At 32.0% G+C, this 23,863-nt stretch overlaps 1 protein-coding gene across 1 annotated transcript in view; it reads left to right on the forward strand.

The window, feature by feature from the left end:
• Positions 1 to 23,863, forward strand: part of LOC111043655 (serine/threonine-protein phosphatase 1 regulatory subunit 10) — a 67,629-nt gene extending 43,766 nt beyond the window's left edge. The window contains exons 6-13 of the mRNA XM_022328696.2: positions 15,083 to 15,267; positions 15,839 to 15,968; positions 16,554 to 16,748; positions 17,289 to 17,372; positions 18,136 to 18,295; positions 19,404 to 19,806; positions 20,173 to 20,575; positions 22,737 to 23,863. Of these exons, the coding sequence (XP_022184388.2) occupies positions 15,083 to 15,267; positions 15,839 to 15,968; positions 16,554 to 16,748; positions 17,289 to 17,372; positions 18,136 to 18,295; positions 19,404 to 19,806; positions 20,173 to 20,575; positions 22,737 to 22,831 (1,655 nt within the window). The 3' untranslated portion in view covers positions 22,832 to 23,863. The remainder of the gene's footprint in view (positions 1 to 15,082; positions 15,268 to 15,838; positions 15,969 to 16,553; positions 16,749 to 17,288; positions 17,373 to 18,135; positions 18,296 to 19,403; positions 19,807 to 20,172; positions 20,576 to 22,736) is intronic.

The raw sequence follows: 23,863 nt of genomic DNA on the forward strand, positions 1-23,863 counted from the left end.
AAATTATTATGCAAACAAAAAATTGTTTTAAACCTGATACATGAATATTATTATAATTTTGCTTTAGAGTTTGTAGACCTGAAGACCTAAATCAACTACACAAATTTCATTTATTCAATTGCTGCCAATCATATTCTATGCTCAATCTACAAGAAAAAAAATTTGCTACTAAAATTTTACTTCTCGAAAAATTAGAACTTTTTTCTATTTCAAACTACTGCTTTTGTTGCCTTCGAGGCTGGCTTTTGTGAGCTATACACATGAGATTGTAAATGGCCTACCCTTCAAACTTTTTTATAATTCTACTGCAATCTTCCTACACAAATGCTGCTTTATTTTATAAATAGGATTCCAAACACCGATCAAAATTTAGTTTACCCTTTCAATATCAACAAGTGAAAGTTTAAGGCTATTTATGTCTTACTTTGAACATAATTAACTAAACGACTTCTACTAAAGTACCTATTATTCGTAAAAAGTAAACTTTTTATTGTACTTGTAGGTGTTTGTATTTATATATTGATTCTTCAAAACTTTCCTAACCAATCACTGCAAATCAATTATAATCGTTCAAAATACTAAAATCGTTCTGACTGGTTCATGTAATTGGCTGTTTGGCAAACAAAGCGTGATTGGATTGTTTTTGTACAAATCCTGCAAAGGATGTTCTTGAGAATTGATTTCAAATAATATCCTTAGAGGTGCAATCAACTGATAGAATTCATGAATAAGTTAGGTTTTCTTTATTCTCTATTATACAAATAGATCAAGTCATTTAGGATCACAAAACTGAGTTGTTGAATAACTATTTAATAACCCCCCGATCAGTTAAAAGTGTGGGACAATCAATGGCCGAGGATTTCGAATATGTAATTATTCACTGATTTAGATTTATTGGTTACTAGTAGGTAACCCATGCTCCGCAAGGGACTAATTAATAACTTGTAATTGAATTTTAAATTAAAAATAAGCCTATAACTGTCCTCGGTGAATAAAGGTAGGCGCACACAGATCGTCATCGGACGGATCGTACTTTTTTTAGGTACTGCGCACACTAGTCGTCATCGGAGCATTGGCATTTTAGTTCATTGCGACTTATGTCGAATCGTGTGGGAAATAGGAATTTAATAAACAAATATTACAGTATATAAGTGATGGATAACAGTAGAGAAGAAGAAGTGATAATTATTGTTACTTGTTTGTTAGCCGAAGAAGAGGTACAGCGACGTAGGAAGAGAAACGAAAAATGTGGATCCTTATACAATTAATCAAAAAAGGATAGAATTCGGAGAATTCAATCATCCTGATTTAATTTAAGACGAAGTAATAATTTTTAGGTATTTCCGCATATCGCAAGTAATGTTTTTTGAACTTTTGAATGTCCTCAGACAACATATAGTTGGACTGAACACCAATTATCGCCGTGCGATTGAGCCATTGAATCCGAACGGCTTCAATGCTCCTCGGGATTCCTGACGGCATTTCCGATCTACGATGCGTACGATGCGGATAGGTATGCGCACTCCAATTGAAAACAATACATCAAATCTCATCGTCCTATGCGGTACGTCCGTCCGATGACGATCTGTGTGCGCCTACCTTTAAGAATCTATAAGCAAAATTCAAACTTAATCAGTCCAGTAGTTCAGGCATGATTATGCGAAATGTGAAACTAGAAATTGTTTAATTGAATCTCCAGTCTAATTATCTTCTCAATAATGCGCTTTACTAATTATGAATTCTTTTAATAATTTTTGTACTTATTAATACTGATACATTCGTAAACTATAACTTTATTTACATAGGAGTTTGTTAATTTGCATTGAGTCGAAAAAAGTGCTAAACAGTTGATTTCTCCACTATTGAATCATATATTTTTACAACTAGACCAACTGCTGATTGAATCCTAAATTTCATGAGGAACAGCACTTACTTATTCACTTTTCCTGTAAAAAACATTGTGCTATCAATGGGAAACGTCCGTTAATAGAAAGAATAGTCTATACTATAATTGAAGGGGTAAGTTGATGAAGAGCTGTGTTAGAAAATGACGTTAACTTTGAAGAAACTAAAACTGTTGTACCTTAATTTTTTTGGTATATTAGAAAATATAGCTTTTTGCATTGAATTGAATCTTTCATAATTTTTTTTAATGCTTAATTGAAATGCTCATTTTAGTTGAATGTCCAGTCTCTATTGTCTCCATCAAACATACTGCTCTCAAGGTCTTCGTCAACTTAAACTTTCAATTTATTTTTATTTAATGTTTCTTCAACCTTACTACTGCTACACCATTGAGCATAATTCTGTCGAGTAGATATAATTTTTTTTCTCGATATAACCTGTTATTCCATTCACAGTTGAATACTTGCCAAATTTTGATCGACTCATTTTATTATTTTCAAATTATGCTCATCAAAGACGTTTTATCATTCCCAATGAAAATGTAGTCTGAGTAAAGAAGTGAACGACTGCTGAATGCCGCCTGTATGACTGCATAGAAATAAGAGGAAAGTAATGAAATAAATATTAATGTTGTTCACAACGCTTTCTGGAATTTTTTTATTTGTGATCATTTTTCAAAGTATTTCGATTTGGAATACTATAAAAGTAACTAAAATGAAATGAATTTCCAAGAGAAAACTTGTTTTTATAATGTTTGAGATATAAGCGCCTAGAGTTGAAATGTTTGGGGTGATCGATTTTGAAACTAGTAACAAACGATTTCGTGAAATTTTTAGGATAAGTTCAAGGTATTGCTTATCAATTCAATTCTTTATTGCCAAAATTTAACAAACAAATCAAAGGTTAATCAATCAAACACTTGTCACAAGAAAATAGAATTAACTACCCATAACTGAAAAACTAGACATTGTTTCAGGCACCGCACCATCAGCAAAAGACCGCTTGTGGCAGTCAAATTACAACTTGATTTTTCATAATATCAATTTTGGAAATATTTTTTCACAAGACATTAACTCAAAATAATAAAAATTTGTGTACTAATTTCTATAGAATTGATTATTTTGAGGATTCAAGTATTATTCGATAAACAATATCTTGGAGAATGTATCCTCATTAGAAATATCTTGGAGATCTATTTCAGTGTCAAAATCGAATTACTGTGAAAATGTCACCAATAAAACTAGATTCCTACACATGTGTATCGGAAAAAGTGTTCGGTACAGTAAGAATATTATTCCCATAAGTATTAATAATAATTGTTCTATTGATACTCGCCCGGCCGGGCTAAATGAGGATTGACCAATTAGGAACTGATGGGAATTATATTTTCACTGTGCAGGTCACTCACACTGATAGTAATCTGTTGTGATCACGCTTGAAAAGCTCCTTGAAACGTGGTATGTTTACCGGTGCAGGTTATATCGAGACAATATAGTGAGGTTCACGTTATAATGTCAGTGGAAAATGATAGGACAACCGCGTTTCCAATTCTCTGTCTTGTTATTGCCTTCTATATAGAATCCAGCTGATACTGGTATATCTGATTTGATATTAACTGTTCATTCTTGTTGAAAATAATCAATATAAATATTTATTCGCCAATAAAATGATTAATATTTAATCATTATTTGATGACCAATATTTTTCAATTATTGTATAAAAACATGCATAAATTGATTTTAAATATTTAGTTGATAATATTTCCACATTGTTTAAAACGATTTGCCAACGTTGCGGAACTAAAAAAAGAATAGTGTTATCTGCTTTGTTGAATGATAACAAGGATAGCAACATCAATGTTAATCAAATACTGCAATTTTAACGTGAACTTTACTATAGTACAGTCTATAGTGTTTATTGTGTCTGATAACCTTTCTTGACAGATAATGGAATTAGCACTGTGCTGGGAAACAGTTCTCTGCTTGTCAGTTGTCAGCATGGATCAGATGCAAATATTTTTCAGGTAACCGTGTTTTATGATTGGTACATGATGATCTGCATTGTTTTTGTCTATACATGTTGTGTTAATAAAAAATACAACTGCTGATGGCTTCAAGTTGCGTGTACTTCATTTTACCTATTGTCTGGCTCAATTAGGCTATTCATAATAGGCGTTGGTTGTATTAATTACAACTGAATGAACAATAAATGTTCAAGATGAACATTTTTGATGGAAATGTGAGTGAAACTTTCCTGAAGATTTAGGAAAAAGAACTTGAAGTACTTTTCCCATTCAACAGAGACTGGGTAATGGATAAAATCACATTACAACCTCACCTAACATAATAATTTGTATTATTTAAAACTAATCACTGTTCTCATATGACAGATTTTTCTATGAGGAATATTATACAGGATGTTTCAGAAGTAGTGTCGAACATTTTAGGGTATTGTTCCTGGATGATAGGAGACTACAAATGTCGTATTTGAAGTGTCCAGTACTCAGCAGTTATCCTTATAGCTGCCATTTTTGTTTTTTCACTTGAAAATTTTTATCTCAAGAACGAAATGTTGCATTGATCTGAAATTTGGCATGAATATTTATGCTATAAATACTCATCTTTAAGAAATTGAATATAAAAATTTCGATGTAAATTTTCAAAATGGCGGCCATCTAAAATTTTTTTATTGCAAATTTCACGAAAACCGTTTACTTTATAAAAAAGTTAGCAAATTTTATCAAGATTTCAAGGATACCTTATTTATTAAGATTGGTTACAGAATAACAGAGAAATTAATTCTTTCCGTAATGCAAGCATGACCATGAACAAAAAGATCATCTGAAAAACATTGTCAGATCAGCTGGATGGCCATATGGAGCCATACCAAGTTTAAATACGTCATCTTAAATACAATTGGAATTGGAAATTTAATAATAATGTTTGAATGGTGAAAAGAGTTCATGCATGCAGTACAAAAAGAATTAGTTTCTCTGGTATTCCTCGATCAGTCTTAATAAATAAGGTATCATTGAAATCTTGATAAAATTTGCTAACTCTTTGTCTATTGTAACGTTTTTATAAAGTAGGTGAACGGTTTTCGTGAAATTTGCAATCAAAAATTTTAGATGGCCGCCATTTTGAAAATTTACATCAAAAAATTTTTATTTTTTAAAGTTGAGTCTATATAGCATAAATATTTATGCCAAATTTCATATCACTGTAACATTTCGTTCTGGAGATAAAAACTCATAAGTGAAAAAAACAAAATGGCAGCTAGAAAAGGATAACTTAAAATACAGTGTTTTGGACACTTAAAATACGACATTTGTAGTCTCCTATCATCCAGGAACAATACCCTAAAATGTTCGACACTACTTCTGAAACATTCTGTATAATCGGAATTAAATTGATTAGGCTACCCTTTTCCCTTAGAGTTTCAAATATCATAATACAGTAATAGAATAAATAGAATTGGTTCATAAATACCCACAATGATAGAATACCAGAGTAGTATGGTACTGTCTTGTATCATTATTGAAGAATGATTTATTCAATATTACATTCATCTTCAGATAAGTCATTGATGGAGATGCGGAGATGAGTGACCATTGAAGACTGATCCTTGAGAGGGTTTCTAGAAATACCGTAAACCGTACCCACCTATATTTATATAGATATATTATATGTATAGGCTATTCAGAGTTAGAGAAAATTGTGGAAACCGCTTAATATTTCTGATTGTCATAGGTTTGATTGGAGATCCCAATTGTATTAAGTGAAGAAAAAGTACTAGGCTATTTTAATCTGCTATTTAATTTATATAATCTGCTATTTTAAACAAACTCAATTTTTTTTAAATGAAAGGTGTTCATGTGATATATGATTCTTGATATAGAATTTCAAGAGAAAATTAATGGTAGAAAATGCACATCGATATCAAAGGTGTTAGCATTTACTTATATTAATGAATCATACAAAAATAGTCTAGTACATTGAAAATCAAGTGTCGGTGAACACTAATAGTAACATCTCGCATCTTGAACGATATACATAAGAAATGTCAGATTTTTAAGGTACATAATTTATTTCATTTATTTTTGATGTTTGAAAGTGTTTGTATAAATTTGATTTGCCTTTAATTTTCTCTTGAAATTCTGTAACTAAATCATATATCACATTGCCACCTCTTAAATAATAAAGTTAGATTCGAAATGACGGATCAAAATTTTGAAGCCATAGAAAAGTACCTTTTTTTTAATTTGAATGGGATCCCCTATCAAATTATCCTTGTAACTGAAATATTGAGCAATTTCCATTCTCACAAACCTGTATGTAATGATAGCATATCTATGCCATCCTATTGTTTTCGGACATCCTTCTAGAGTTATTAGGCCAACCTATACATGTTGAACATAAGTAGATCTGTACTAATACACTAGGACACCACGCGGAGTGGGACATAGAGCATTAGCTGTTGACACGGGACACCCAGAATGTTTCCTGATTGGGTTGGTATACTGTCAATCTGAAGATAATCTGGGTGTCGGTTAGGTTAGGTGAACATAACCTGAAAGGTTCTGTTAATTTTCATGTGGTAGGTTAGGTTTTTGCTTCATTGCAATATGTTCCATATTATTCAAGATTTATTGATTTTAGATAATGCACAAAGAATGTGAACTTCGACTTATCAGCTATTATTAAATAATAGAGAAACAATAGCATAACTTACGCTATTGTTTCTCTATGGTTACCTATATCTACTAAACTGTCATTAGAACTTGATTGCATTGTTTACACTGGGTGCCATTCACATCGTACTGTAGCGTATATTTCGGTTCATAGACGATCACCTATTTGGTCAATGTTTGCGTTCTTTGTATTTATCCAAAATTATATTTTCAATGATACTAACGTACTGTATTCAAATATTGAATCAAACCCCTAACTTTATAAAGTAATTACATAACCTTTTAAAAAGTAAACATAAACTTTTAAATTATTTACAACTAACATAGGGTCGATGAACTAAAACCCTCCTAGTACTATTCATAAATTTCGGAAGTGGTTGTCTTTGTGGTCCCACTGATAAGCTATATCGCTTGAATAAGTTGAGATTCATGCGCTGACTCTAAAATAATTTAATGAAGTAACGCTTCCTGGTGGCCAACCCACCTCAGCTGTTTGTCAACTAATCAGTCTCATTGGGTTGCCCACGCACGAGTCTGGAGCTTATGTGGGCATCGCTCTTAGCAAAGAAAAGCTTTTCTCAATAATTGATTGCAATAACTTCTAGTCGTTTTGAATATTGTATCTACTGCAATACACATGACAACATGCTTACTTAAGAGAAAAATGATCATATGAAATTGTTCATGTTGAACTTCGGCATTGCACACACCGACGTGGGTGGGATGATGACTGGTGACGAGCAGTACTATTTTGATGCCGCCGTTGATTGTCTAAAATCGTCCCGCTTTGGTTTACACAAGGTCTAATCCTTCATTTGAAATAGTGTGGATGAGCAGAATCGTTTTTTAAGCCTACCCTACTCATTTCTGACTATCCTACTCATTTATCTTTTATTGTGGATGGTTGTACTCAATTGGCATAATTTATTTAGTTACTGTATTTTCTCACTTAACATTTGTTGTAAGTGAATAGCAAAATTACCAAACCCTACCTATATTGCTTATTAAAATCTAACTTAACAAATTAATGTTTTGGCACATAAGTAATTTTATCTTGCGTGGTGAGTGGGAAGGGACCGTACCTATTTTTAGAATCTGACCACTTTATCGCCATATCTAATTAATCTTGATTATGGTCTATTATTAGGATTTGAATTCTATATAAGAGCTGCAAATTACATTTTAATAACTGATCAAATTTAACTATAAATTTGAAGAAAATTGAGTTACGGTACAAACTGGCTAGGATACCGTAAGTTATAGTTGATTAAAAATTCTTATTTGGTAGATCACATGATAATTTTTCTAGCGTTTCCACCAAACTGAAAAATATTTTCTAGGAAATTACGCGATTATGACTTTTGCGAAACATAAATTAGGCTACATTACGAGTAAAGATGGAAGTTGAGATAACTAAGTTATTTCTAAAGTTTCTTTAGAACTACCGTACCTTATCGCATTCTTACGGAATCGAGTTGATAAGTAGCATAATATTATTTTAAAATAAACACTGGAAAGATTGCTGGTGTCAGCTGTACGAATTCTGTAGTGAGAATCACTTTGGACTGTCAGCATCGGTGGAATGGGAAGCATTGATGTTTGTAAGGAATGCCACTGTCGCTCTGACTCTGACAGTAGCCCAAGTGGTTTGGATGTTGAGTGGTGGGGAAGGGGGAAGTGATATGGCAACAGCGATAACCCTCTCCCCTTTACAATCAAGGCCAACAGTAGTCAAACTTCCCTAGGCAGCACACGGCGCACTGGTACCGCGTACCGGCAACGGCCACTACCTACTACGCGCAATTGCAAATACAGTATCCGTAACTTGAATGTATAGTGATACAACTGATTTTTAATATAGTACTTACAATAATAACTAAAAGTGAAACCAATAATATTTGGTTTATGGGCCAGAAATATTTGAATTTTGGATGTTATCTATTTTATGAGTACTGAACAACAAAGCCATTGTCGTGGCATTTAATCATGACTCAAATTCAACAGACTTTCGTACAACCGGTTATACATGCCAAAGAAGAATTTAATATGTATGCAGCATCAAATTTAAATAGAAATAAATGAATAATCATGGTTTATTTTAACATAAACAATCTCATTTTCAATAAAATTTTGCAATCTGAAAAATAAATCATATGGATAATCTATCACAATATAAACTAGCATTAGAAAATTATATTAATTTAATAATGCTCAACTTATTTTATTTGTATTTGACTATGGTTCCCATAGTAATCAGGCGTGGATCCATCGCCACCCCTCTCCCCCCCACCACTTTTCCAAATGGTTTTTGAAAAAATAAGTTGAAGGTGCAGAAATAAGTATCATGATCTTGGCAATAATACAGAAATCATCCAATGAATTATAAAAATAAAGCGCAAATACTTTAAATTTTTAATATAATTTAATATATTATATTATTATAATATATAATAATATATTATTATAATTTAATATATTATAATTTATTTCAATACAAATATTTTTCTCGAATAAAAACTTCAACAATTATCCAGGGGGGGGGGTTCTCTCACCTCAATAACCCCTCCCCGGGTCAGATTCCTGGATCCGCGCTTGAGTGATCATGTTATGCATTAATGGTAACAATCTTTGGGTTCTTACTTATGCCATAGTTCCCATTCAATCAATGCTGTCAGTTATAAGTGAATCTTACTACAGGTAATACATGACTTGTAGCGTCATGATGTCCTATCTAGAGATCAATGTGATTATTCATCTTTCATGGTCAGTCTGCCCTGTAAATGTGTGCATCGTCATCAGCAAAATAATGGTCACTTAGGCTTATATAACAAACTGTTGACATGTGTAGACTGTATTGTAGTTGGAAAATGTTTTGCGCAGAATAGAATAGCTTTTTATTTCACCAAAACACTTGAAAAATACAATATTCACACTTCCAATAAAATTATAATAGAAACTAACACATTATCAAGAAAATTACAATTGTTATAGCAACAATTAGTAGATTAGTACTAAAATGAAAATTTCTATTTTATTTTATTCAATTTACGATACAAATGACACTGATGTAATAACATTGGTACCGTCGACCGGGGTGACTTTGTCTCACCTCGCGGAAAAATATTCAAATCAGTTTATCTCCGATCTCAACCATGTTCAACATTGATACCCGTAGCCCTAATCATTATCGAGGTTCTGCAATCGATATCTTGTCGAATCTCGATATATTAGTTGAATTATCGACTTAAAACCTAACTGCTTTCTTCATCTTGTGATTTTGTTGTCGAAAAACTCCGTATATCGTAAACTTATGATATCGACCGAGTGCATTTTATTTTTGCCATTTTATTATATTTCAACTGGTGTATCCATAATATCTAGTTGAACTAGTTAGGGTTATCTGTTACTAGTCAAATACAACAAGGTAATCTTTAGGTTAAACTTAGGGTGACTTTGTCCCAGTATAAAAATTGTGATATTATGCAGGATATGTTCTAAATACAATTCAAAATATGATTAATATCATGTATTCTACCTAATGAAACAAAATATCCACCTTGATTGAAATTAATACGTTCTCAATATTCATTTTTCACTGATTCTGCAGCTGGTGCCAACTACAGTAGCTTTATTATCCACGGTATTTAGATGAAAAATATATTCTTCTATATACCATGATATTACCCATATAGGGTAATATAGCTTCTGTACTGCCAACATGCCTTAACACTACAGAAGATTTTTTCACAGCAGAAACTGAAATATTTTTCAATAAATTTGTGATTTTTTGAAGTTGATTTCATTTGTTCTCAATGTCATTATTCATTCTAAAGGTTGACAGTTGTCTAACTATTGAAAATTAACTTTTTCCATATACAGTATTTTTCAAAGTGAGACAAAGTCATCCCGACCCCTCGTTGACATTGTCTCTTATTTTCAAAAAATATATCTTTGTTAAAGTAAAAAATTAGCTTTTTATAATGAAAAATAAACTTTAAACATTGCAGAATACAATAAAAAATATAGCAAGAGATTTTTTTCAACTTAAGTATTGATTGCAAGCTTTTTAAAATCTCAACTTCCCAAAATTGGGACAAAGTCACCCTGCTTTAAACCTACCGGTTGATAAAATAATAAGGTAGTACTTGTGCTATTTTTCTTCCAAATTTATGGTAATAACAAAGTCCAAAATAATGTCAGAATTTCACGTGTACAATTTCAATACAATTTTAGTCCTAAATAAAGATAATAATAAATAAAAATCAGTAAATTAAAAAATATATAGTTACGGTATTTCAAAGCACGTTTGACTATTCCAACAAGAATAAAACGAAACTTTCAATAATGAGTAAAATGCTTGTATCACAAAAACTAACAATCATGATAGTTTGAAATTGAATGAATCATTTTAGGCACTACTATTATCACCATAGCCACAGTGTTCAATGAAGAAAAAACACTAGGTACCTAGGAAAAACAAAGCAATTCCAATTTTTTCTCATTTGTTTATAATAATTATAATTTATGCAACCACATTGAACCATCCATCAACTGCATCTGGAGAAATTCTGAAAGCCTGGCATACACTCTTTTTTTTAATTTTTCTGAAGAATTTACGTAACTAAAGTGGCAAAAGTTTGAAAAAATTTAGCCCAAGAAACTTGGAATTGAGCGTTAGTTCTCAAAGATATTCACATTTAAATAAAAATACTAATCATTCACAAAAATTAATACATTTAAAAACTGACATAAATAAATATTTAAGCTATAGTAGAATAGTTAACAGAAAAGTTCAACAAGTTGAATATGAGTAGGCCTAGACTCTACTATAAATCTTTACTAACACTTGAAATAAAATTTGATGTATCATATTTACAATGATGATGATTATATTGAATTAGCTCTACAAAAGTTGGAAAAATATATGAATGAACTTATTGTCAATGAATAAATTGAATTGAACTTTTTCACCAAGAATAATATTTTCAAATGCGTATTAAGATAAAATGGGAGATGAGAATAAGGATAATACATTGAAGAAGAATATGCATTATAAGATGAGAGATAAAAATAATAAAAAATGGGAGATAATTATAATTCAATAAAAACTAATCAGTAACGTTAAAATTATTCAATTGACAATTTTTCATATTCTATGTATGTTTTGAATTTATCAAACAAAATGGAATCATTTACCAATTTTGAAGTATATGGATCTATACGAGTAATGTAGGCTACTTCAATAGAAATTAAAATTGAAGAAGCAGATGCTATGGGATTATTTGAGCTACTGTTGGTTAATTCATATTTCATGAAATGTACAAAATAATTTCACATCTACCTTTAACGATTTCCGGTAGAATAGTGTCATGCAAAGAGATAAAGTTAAATTTTTGACCGGGCGATTGTTTTTTTGCAATTTTTTTAGTTTTATAAAAATTTGTTAAATTAAAGCCAAATAGCATTTAATGCCATCCGCTTTTATGAAAGCCTGTTAATAAAAAAATGAGATAGTGAAACTTTCCATCAGAAATAGTAAAAAAAAGGGGGAAATTGGAAGGAAAAATTGCGGAAGACTGCATTATTTGTGTAAAATTGGGGAAATAGAAGAATGAAATTAGAAAAGAATTGTAGTGCAGGAGAGAGGGAAACAGGGGGCTGAGCGACAAGTGTGAAGGTCCCCCCACGGCCGTGCCCAAAGCTTGAGTCAGAAAAGAAAGTTTGGAATGAAGAATAATATTAAACAATGTACTAATATAGTATAAGAACTGAAATGAAAATGGCGTTGAATTTTAGAACAAAAAGTAACTATTAACGCAGTAAAATAAGCTACACTACATTATAATAACATGTAGATACATGTAGGCTACTTCTAGTGGGTTAAATTACTAATGCAACGAAGGAGTCCCGATGAAAGTGTAAGTGTACCGAAGTGTACCTGTAAGTGTACCGAAGCACGGTTACATACAGGTGTTGAATTGTAAAGCTAGCGATCGCTATGTTGAAAGCAGTTGAATAGCATAGGCTAGATACTACCATTTTGAGCTGTTTTTATAAGAGTAATTTCATAACATCGATCATGTTTTGGAGTAGCCTTTTGCAAAATAGAAATAATTTCAATATCGTTCCGATTAATAAAGTTTCTTTATTAATAATAAGTTTCTTTATTTTCAGTGGAAACTAATATTACCTACTTGATCAAATAATTCACTGATGCTAGTCTTTTTACATTCAAATATTAATATAAGCTCTACCAAACCAATTGTCAGTTGAGAATGATTGTTAACTTTCAAAATGATTTTTATTTACAAACTAGCTAGTAACCTGTGCAATATAAAATTTTATATTGTAAATTGCCGTATCCACATGTCTAGGGAACATTGAAAATGGAATAATTATTATATATTATTTTTAAAATATATACAAATATGTATAATCAGATAGTTACTAGTAACTTGATTGAATGCAAAATCCTTGAAATTATAATAATAATAATAATAAATTCATTTATTCTTCCAATTTTAGTCGCCAAAATAAAGATAAATTAAGTTTTGATCTAATAATTAAGTTTGAGTTTTGCTTATTTGTTTAACACTTTGTAACTTAATATATTGTAATTTTGTTTTGGCAATAAATTTCAATTTCAATTTATACATTACACAATCAGAAATTATGAATAGTACAGTAGATATATAACAACAACAATCTTGTAAATTATAAAAAATAAAGATAATAAAATATATTACAATTACACGTTGTACAAAGAAATCACAATAACTCATTTACATCAAAAGAAGAATAAATAATTTCAAGTACCCCGAGGACTAAAAGTCCTGTTTGGGGCACCATCATATTTTTAATTAAGAAAGAAAAAAGCAATGAATTATTTTGCCGAGTTGAATTGAATTGCTTGAACATGGTATAATAATGTACAATTATTCATGAAAATTAATATTTTTCAAGGAACAGAAATTCTATTCTATTCTTTTTGTCAAATCAGGATTAAAATTATTAATTAAATAGTGATTGATACCTTTTCAATAGCTTGGCTGAATATACTGGAGCTCAATCAGTGATAATGATCGAGAATATTACTTTGTAATTAAATTCAAATAGAATAGACCTACACGTGACTAGCCATTTATGTATCCATCATTCAATCCCCTTCTCACTGATAAGAGCCCTGAGTTTATTGTAACATTTCCACCATGGGTACCGGTACCTACCCTATTTTATAGTGATAGTTATAAACTTGTCAAAAACTATTGAATTGAATGTCAAGCTCAATAAAACACAAAATGAAATAAATTCAATGACATGTTCTTCAAACAAATGAATGAAGGACATCACTGTAATGTTACCGTATATTTTATTATACAAACAACTACGGTAGGCTACATACGAAGAGTAGGTACCGTATGCTCTAGTGAGCGAGCGGACGTAGTGTGTAGGCCTATGCCAACTCCTCATCAGCAATTGATTTTCCAAACAGTAGGCTACACACTTTCAACAACGTGCTAGAGGCTGAGATATCATTTCTGGAATATGATTGTCGAGTAGCCAACTACATTATAAATGACTGCATAATGCAGTCTGAAGAAACGTGAAGGATCGGTTCCATGAATCATTGCTGCAAGGCGAGGTGGACCTACGGTACCGTTAAGGCTATTTCACCTATTTATAACTCAGGCTATAAATGAGCAATAATATAGCTATTGCTTGTCTTATGAAGTCATACTTCGTAAGTAAGGTTAGGTCTCATTATGATGAAGGTATAAAATTAATATGACATCTACGATATTTATACAGAGTGGCATAAAATTTACTAACAATCATAAATATAATTTAATTAAGCTTAGGTTACATAATAACCACAAGGGTAGTGAGGCCACTACCTTTGATGGGTAGGCTACTTTTGGGCCACTCTGTACAATTGCTGTAAGATACCTAGGTTATTTCTTCAGTTCTATCCATTCATGAATAGGCGAGTGAAGGCTTTTGAAGCAATATGCAAGCTTTTGCATATTGAAGATATTTAGTTTTATACTCTGTCGTTTCTACCTAAAACCTATATTTATGTAGATACCAATGGGAAACTCGCTGTGAGTGCGTTCTAGTATGCTCTACAAGTCTTTCGTCAATAAACAATCAACTATTCAGTTTATTCTATAAATGTTCATTGCATTTCTTATATAGATACTATAGTCTATTATGATCAGTATTTGGATATTCTTTAGGTAACTTATTAATAGTAGGATATTAGTTAGTTAAAATACATTATTTAAGCATTCAACTTCATCAGTTTGAGCATATGCTCACCTTCGTTCACAAAAGCAAATTTCTCAAATGTGGATTGTCAAATGTTATGAATTTTCTCATTTTCAGCTTGTCATGATTCCTTTCTCCAAAATAAAATTTTCACAGCTATTACGGTACAGCCTAGCAAGTTTGGAGTCCCTATAATAATTTATCATCTTTTGTTCACAGTTCTTCAAGAGAGTGGCTCTTTCATGGATGCTCTCAACGCCTCTATGAGTTCGTCTAAAGATTCAAAGAAGAAGAAAACTAGAAGACTGAGTACTAGCAAAGATTCTGATAAGAAGGAATCAACACCACCAACTTCACCCAACCACGATGACAAGTCACCTCCAGTTACTAAACCGAATTTTCGGGTGAGGAAAAATGTCTATTCCTTTAGATTTAAGAATCAATACTATTATGAAACAGTGTCTATAACAACACTCCTATTTGATAGCCTTTATTCAATCTTGAAAATCTCTCATTCAGCACTTTGATAAAGATTCATTCCAACTTGAAGTGTGTTTTAGAAGCTGATTGTACAAATTGGTTTTCACAAATAACAAATTTTTGCCTGAAATACAGAATTCAGAATATTTTTCTTGTTAGAAGGAGTAGCGGCTTTATAAGCCAATTTATTGAGTTTGTATTGAATTGAATATTATTGAGTTTAGCAGAAGATAATTTTAGATGTTGTTTTATTTGAAATTGTTAATATTACCGTATTTAGTTAGTATTGTTAGTATTACTGAATTGAACAAATGCATGTAAAGCTCTCACTTCTCCATAACATTCTGCTCACATTATAATTATATTTGTGGGACTAGTTATATAGATATAACCTACCAATATTGCTACAGCGTCTGCTGATTAGGCATCTTTTAATACTTTAAAATATTACTGCATTATTTATTGAAACCAACCTTCCGTTAAATTTTTTTTTAGTTCTACCAGGATACTCTTGATCATTCTGAGGAAATTAAGATTGAAGTTAAAACTGAAGATGGAATTGAAATTAAGAAAGAAGATCCTGATGATTTAAGAAAAGATGGGGATTCCAATGGAGAAAACAATTGTGAGTTTTATTTTCAGTTACTTACCCTTCTTACAAATATCTAAATTATATTATTACTCAAGGCCTAGGGAGTCTCCTAGTGATGTGTGATTTAATTATATTCGGTACTACTTGGAGACTATACTATTCTGGAAGTCTTACACTTGTTAACTAAATTCGGTAAATGGTCAATGCTGTTATTGTACGTTTGACTTCATCATAAATAGGTACTAATACTCATCTCTCTAATTCAAAGTATTCAATTCCTATGATAATTTCCTATATCATATTTTGAAATTTTCAAAACATCTTAATTGTTTCAATAAGTAAACTCTGAGTTTTATCAACCATTTGCTCCTTGCTGTTGTTGAAAATCTGTTTTTTAATGAAAAACGACAAGAAAGTAGTCCTTTGGAGTTTTCTAAATTTTTTCTTTACTTACTGAAGTGACAATGTAACTCATACTGTACCTTAGATGTTTGATTCAACTTCTTCCAATTTGATGTGGAAGAGAAGCTATTACTGTTAGTTTTTTTATTTTGTCATAATTCGTGATATAAACGTCTTTGTGAGATTATTGTACTCATCTATAAAAATATTTTACAGCTCCAACTCCCGAAACGTCAGAACAGAAAGCTGCTCGTGAAGCAAGTATCAAAAATGAAGAGAATCGGCAGAAAGCTGAAGGTCTTAAAGGAGTCCTTGTCTTTGCCAAACTTAGGAAAGGTCCTAAGAAGTCAGTGCAATGGAAGACGGAGTTGAAAGCTATCAAATACTTTGAAGTTGATGAAAACGAAAGAGGTAATTATGTTATTTAAGCATTTTTTTTATCTGACTACTAATTTTTGGAACCAAAATTGTAACTTTTTTGTTTTTTTAACTAAAGATGTACTACTAAAATATTATCTCTACTTCAAACGAATAATTCAGCCTAATAGTGTTAGAACGATCAACAATAGCGCTATGAAAAATTTCAGAAATCTAAAATTGATTTAAATATGTTGATACATCTATCACAAGTCTTCTTATTTAGGATGATGTGTACTTGAATTGATTACCAATTTAATTATTAAAGTATTCACTTATCACTTGTCATTCATTTTTCCAAATCAGACTATAGTTTTCGTCAAAATTGTCTTCAATCAACTGAATAATAATTCCTAGTTTACGATATGTAGCTGATATGTATTCAATCAGTTGAACTGTCAAAATAAATTTTCTGTGATGTTAAAGTTGATACAATATTTTTTGAAAGTATCTCAATTTTTTTGAAAACATTGATTATTGAAATAAACATTGAAAACATTGATTGTTATAATATTTTGTATGTTTTTCTTCCAGTTAATGTAACAAAAACATTTGTTGATATGAAACAAATGGAGAGGTATAACGAAAGAGAAAATTTCCAAATTGCTCGTAAACTTGGTAAGCTATGATCCATTTCTATGGAACAATTTCATTGATTTAAATTTCTTATCAGTTATGTTATAAGAATTCATTTCTGAATAATTTTAATAAAATGGAGGTACGTGATTCATACATACTGAGGCTTATGGGCGTTGAGATTTCTATAATTTTTGAGTCATTGTCATGATTTGTTTTTATTGACCGTGATTGATTATTACTGTTTCTGGCTTTAAAAATTTAAAGTAGGCCTATAAACATCCTCAGTAAATTAAGAATGTATATTTTTCAAGATAATCAGTCCAGTAGTTCAAACGTGACAATGCGTCATTCGTGAATTTCCTGTCCCTTACGTGTACTGTATAAGCCAATTCTTTCCTTTATTTATTTATTTCTTCTCATGCCGCATTGGACTACATAAGCTTTCCTTTGTTATATTATAGATAGTGGAAATCACACACGTTAATTATTCAAAACACGATTCTACTATAGTCAACCGCCAGAAAATAGTCCGATGGAAATTGGAACAGCTGAGTATCTCTCCATCCAATAAATTGATAGACGACGTTTTGAATAAGGAACTACTAATAAAGTTTATTAACCTATTTATCTTTTAATAATTTATTTTTGATTTGAAGTTTGGTTAATGAGTTTTTGAAGTAGGGGTATTGTTAAATTTGCTTCCCTTGCGAAGGATGAACAAATGAATTGTGGAATCTTCAAGTCAACATAAATTTTTCTTGAAAATTAACTTTCAATGTTAACTTGTCATTTCACTTTGCAGGCAACGTAGATGTAATGGAGGAGAAAACTAGATGGACAGTGTTAATTCCCATAGATTTGCCTGCACTGCCAGTTATTCCTGGCAAGAACAGTATAGAGAAGGATGTTCAATACGCCAGAGAAAAGTCACTGCATCAAGCTGTGTACCCCAACAAACGATTGTAAGTAGCTCATTTACCACTTTTAATTCATTTATTAATACGTATTGCTTTTTACACTCTTTCAATGTTATTTTTTCATTCAGTACTGGAATAATTATTTTTGAATAGATGAGCATGCTTTGATTTGCAATTATTTCATAGAATCACAGACAGGCTTGTATTCTGAATTCAAAATAAAAATTGTTCAGTGTAATTACAAAACAAAGTTTGTATAACATGGTCAAATACAATTACCATTTGTAACATTCATCTTAAAATACATGGATAAGTATGGTAATGTTTTTTATCACAGCAACAATAATCAAAACAGGACAAACATTCTACAAACTCCTTAACACAAAGCTCACACAACATATCTCTTATGAATTTGTTAAAACTCTTCATATTTAATGCTCTGACCTCCGTTGGCAATAATTTGTAATATGAAACCAAAATATTTATCATAGGATGTGAAGAACTAATATGTCATATTAATTTTCCATTTCTCAAGCTTTGATGAATGAATTTGAAATTTCTAGTAATAGATTTTCAAGTTTGCTCATAAAGGTATTAGATTTAGAGCAGCCATTGCTATGAACGTCAATCATAATATCAGTCAATTATATAAATAAAATATAAATCTGAGTATCCTTTTTAAATTATTTTGTCACGACACGTTTCGGCTACTAATGCCATTATCAAGTCATTATTTATTTTTCAATCACTTGATAATGGCATTAGTAGCCGAATCATGCCGTGACGAAATAATTTTAAAAGGGTACTCAGATTAATATTTTTATTTCTATTGAAATAAATAGCAGCCTTAAAGAAAAGAAAGACAACTAGTCAATTATGCTTGAAACATATTATTCTTCATAAGGCTTCAAAAGCTCGATTTGTATGTTACAGTAATTATTTACATTTTTTAATGCTGCTCGATTTCTTGACTTATCATAACTATGATCGCTTCCCTGCAAAACTCCTTATCATTATTATTTTTTTAAATTAAGGTAACAAGAGTTTTTTCATCTTGTTCTTTGTTTTGAGATTCTTCTCACCTTGTGTTGAATGAATAATGTTCATATTTATAAGATATTATGTTTACAATTGCCGTTCTTTTCTTGCCTAGAATACCGGACTCTCCAGCTGAGCCTGACCTGGAAATTCATGCGACGACAGATCCAACAATCATTCCGTTGGATGATTTAAGTGGTAATGAGGATTCAGTGAATGACTTTACCAATGTGCCGTGGCCAGAGCCGAAGATGGAGATGTTAGCAGCAGCAGCACCACCATGTGAGAGTGGCATGTTACCACCGGGCATGGGAGCCAATGGACCCATGGCACCAGCCGGCAACTTCATGGGACCCATGCCGGTCGGCCCACCCGGCTTCCCCGGCCCCCCGGGACCCAATCAGCCAGGCATGATGGCGCCAATGGCCCCTCAACCCATGCAGTTCCCCGGCTACCCGGGACCCCCGGCAGGCCCATTTGGCCCCCCTGGGCCTATGATGCCGCCAAATGAGTGGATGGTTAGTACAGTATTATGTTATATATTGAAAAATTGCAAAAATACTTATTGATTTATTCTTGTGTAATCAAATTGACATTGAGAATATTCAGCTTTTCAAGAAAGACTGTTAGTCAACATCATAAAATAGCAATAAATTTTATTGTCCATGAAATTCACTCCAATTTATTTTTCAGAATCGTATACTGAGTATATTTATTTGAGAAGCATTTTTATGAAAATCATTTGGTATCAATACATTAGTAGCTATACATTATTTTATACATTTAATATTAAACAATAACGTAATTGCCAAATGTTCAATAATTTATTTTGGTTTGAATTAATGAAAGAAATTATGCTAATAAAAATGTTGTTGGCTTTGCAGGGACCTAACCCCGATATGAATGGCCCCGGTGGTACAGAGATGTTTGGTCCTGGACCGGGAATGTGCCCTCCGCCTGGTATGATGGGCCCACCTCCAGAAATGGGATTTGGAATGGGTCCTCCCATGATGGCCGGGGGCATGATGGGCCCTGGACCCATGCAGCCCGGTCCATTCAATATGAATCAGCAGCCACCCAATATGTTCAACGGACCCGGACCCTCATTCCCTGGACCTGGACCCGGTGGTCCGGACCAGAACTGGAACAGTGGTGGAGGAGACGACCGCGGTAGCAATGGCCGCGGGGGTGGTGGTGGAGGCGGGGGTGGAGGCGGCGGCCCGTGGCGCAACAGGAGGGACCGAAGAGGAGGCGATAACCGGCGAGGAGGACGAGGAGGTGGAAACAGTAAGTCAATTCATATCAAGGCTTACAACACACTCTACAAGTTGAATGCACACTAAATACCGGGTGTACATGATAACTGTTGTATCTTGAGGCTCTTCAAAGCACGAGTTCGATGTAATTTGAGACGCAAACGCAACGGACATTGCAGGTCCAACATTTCTGACGAGTGTTTAAAGCCCAAATACAACAGGTGTATACACTATTCCACTATAAATAAAAATAGAAATCCAAGTACCCTTTTAAAAATTATTTTTTCACAACATGTTTCGGCGATATGATGCCATAAAAAAGGGTATTTGGATTTCTATTTTCATTTATATTTAAAAGTAGCCCTTAAAGAAAAAATACTACTCCACTATTTTATTAACGACCACTTGAAAACAGTAGTTTTAAACTAAAAATAATATTTAAGAAATTTTAACTTGAAGAAAAAGAAATATTTCTCAGACAAAGCTGAATTGAACAGCTCGAAATAATTCTTGTAAAAACTTACTCCATCATAATTTACCTGTTAGATACATTTTTAAATATTTACACATTTTTACGACTTGTCTCATTGAATATAAGGGCGAAAATGTTAAACAAAAATTGTACAAACAATAATTGAAGTATAACATGTTCTATTCTTAATTGCTATAGTTTAATAGAACAATAACATTTGTATTATGCTAGGAATAATAAAAGTATAGCAGGTGAATATTATATCTACAGTATCAATTTTGTGAGATGAAAGATATATAATGAGAGAGAATAAAAAAAGAAGCATTTACTCAAAACTTATATTGCTAAGTAGGTTATGTTCAAACTTACTTATTCGGCGAGCAGTCTCGGCAATTCGTGGCTGTGGCCACCAGCTTTTGGCGACCCGGCTGGTGTCTCACTCGGGTCGCCAGCCCGGCTGTTAATCCTGGTGTCTCTGTTTGCTCTCTAGCGACCCAATGGCGGCAGAATATAATACAAGCCTAAACGTCGTTGAATTGGTTTCCATGGCCACCTCGATGCATCATATTGCGCCACTTGATGTCTTTTTATGGCAATTTGGAGAATAACAGTATGTGGAACCAGTATACTAGACTACTTACTGAAAGTATATTATCAACTACTGCAACTTTATCTACTACGTAAATATGTTGTGATATTTACGTTGACTATGTTGACTATTTACTCCACTGTTGACTAAGCAAACAGTATACAATGAAACTTAAATAGAACCTATCAGAATAGACCTAGAGAAAAATCCGTGGTATCTAGCTTTTACAATACTCTAAAGTGTTAAATATTGGGGTCATGTGAAAAAGAGTCCTTTTTTGTCAAAGGGTGGAAACATAGTGAAGCGGCAAAGGTAGCTTCAATATTGAAGCTAGAATGTAATGAGAATATAGAATGTAATGCTGTATTTTACTGGAAGCGCACAAACAGCTCCGCTATAGGTCTACGCCACCACAGTGCAACATCATTGATTGCATTGAACGCAACACTCTCAAGCTCAAAGCCAGCCACCTTCGCTGATCCACTCACTATCTTCCTACCAAAACAGGGTGTAAGATGAACTGTAGGTATTCGGTTGTTGTTCAAACTGCCCATACTAATTATATTATCATGTTACTTGAATAATTAATGAAATAAATAATTATAATTGAGTTATTAATTAAATAATTATATTATCATATTACTGCTCATATTATTGTTCTTTGAGTAACCCAATAACATAGTAAACGACGAAAGATAAAATAATGTGTAGTCTTTTCTCCCACTTTTTCGAAGAAAGTTTTCGAATGGTTTTCCATGCAAAAGCTTTCAACAATTCACTTCTATAACGACTTTTGTGGCATTCTTTGATAAAAAGGCTTGTATTATGCAATCCAGCTGCTTTTAGAGTTCATTAAGATGAGCAACTGCTGGCACCTTAATGAATAATGCAGTTACATTTGATAAGGTAGAACTTGAGTCATTCAATCAAGTCAATATAAAAAATTGAATTAAATTGAAAATTCATTCTGACTGAATCTGTTTAAAGATCATTCGCTTGGAAAGCCTATAAATATCTCTAATAATTTACTTTCTCACATAATTTAGTTTCTATCTAGCATTCATCTTTATTAACATCATTTTTCATTATGATATTATTTTTATTTATCAAGTTGCTTTTTTGTTGTTTCAGATTGGGGAGGTTCGAAGAGTAATATTCTCTGCAATAACTTCGCAAGGTGGGGAAGCTGTAGAACAGTTAATTGCAACTTCCGACATCATAACTGAAGCTGAAGTAATAGCTATAACAGAGTGTGGACTGAACAATCTGTGATATTAGATTTAACTCGTGATTGAAGAGACGTCGTCCAATATTGGCGATTTGATGCAAGTGACGTCTTAATCCTCAACATCCTAGAACGGACAATTATATTTACTATATCATTGGACTATCCGTTTCTGCGTTCCCTGTATTTTAAACATCTTGACATGTCGCTTGCATATTTCTGCTGTCAAAGTGTTTGACTACTGTGTAGTCTGTGATTTGTAAATTATTGTAAATTAGTTCTAAAAGTGTGGCAGTGACTGGAATTTATCTGTGTGTAACTTTCAATTTCACACTAATTACATTAATAATCAATTGATCAGTTTTCTAGAACTTTCTAATATGGTCTTTTGCTGTTCTGACTCTTGGGTTCTACAAGTTTCAAAATCTATTGATTCACTCAACTATTAGGAAAGTGTTAATTGAAGTTTTATGGTGAACAGATAAATCAACAAAAATGAACAAAAACAATTATGTATAAGTGTCACTGTAGAAACTCTTTTTCTCAATCTGTTGTTACTGTGTGTAAGTATTATTGATAGGAAACTAAAGACTCATTTGTTCGACAAATTAGAATTGTATAGTTTTCTCAGTTTATATACTATTTAGTTTGATATTCAAGGTTTTGCTTTTCTGATATTACTAGAAAATAGTAATGTCTTCAAGTTTTTTCCGACTAAACAGTTCACTCTCACCATCCTTACGATGAATGACATACCGTATTTGAAAATAACTAGCTGGTATTGTTTTGTAATTATAAATTTTATTTACTAGTAACAGGAAATTCGATAAAATTTTACTTTGAGAGTGCAATTTAATTTAACTTAGATTAATTTGAAACAGAAATAAACTATTCTACAAATTAGACCTTATCAATTTGATTTCTATGTTGTATTATCTCATTTAAAACTTATTAAAATCATTGAACTTCATTACCATATTATGCATTGTATATACAATCATCCAAGAATGATTGAACTCATAAGTATTGTAAC

The sequence above is a fragment of the Nilaparvata lugens genome, chromosome 3, assembly GCF_014356525.2.
Source record: "Nilaparvata lugens isolate BPH chromosome 3, ASM1435652v1, whole genome shotgun sequence".
Lineage (NCBI taxonomy): Eukaryota > Metazoa > Arthropoda > Insecta > Hemiptera > Delphacidae > Nilaparvata > Nilaparvata lugens.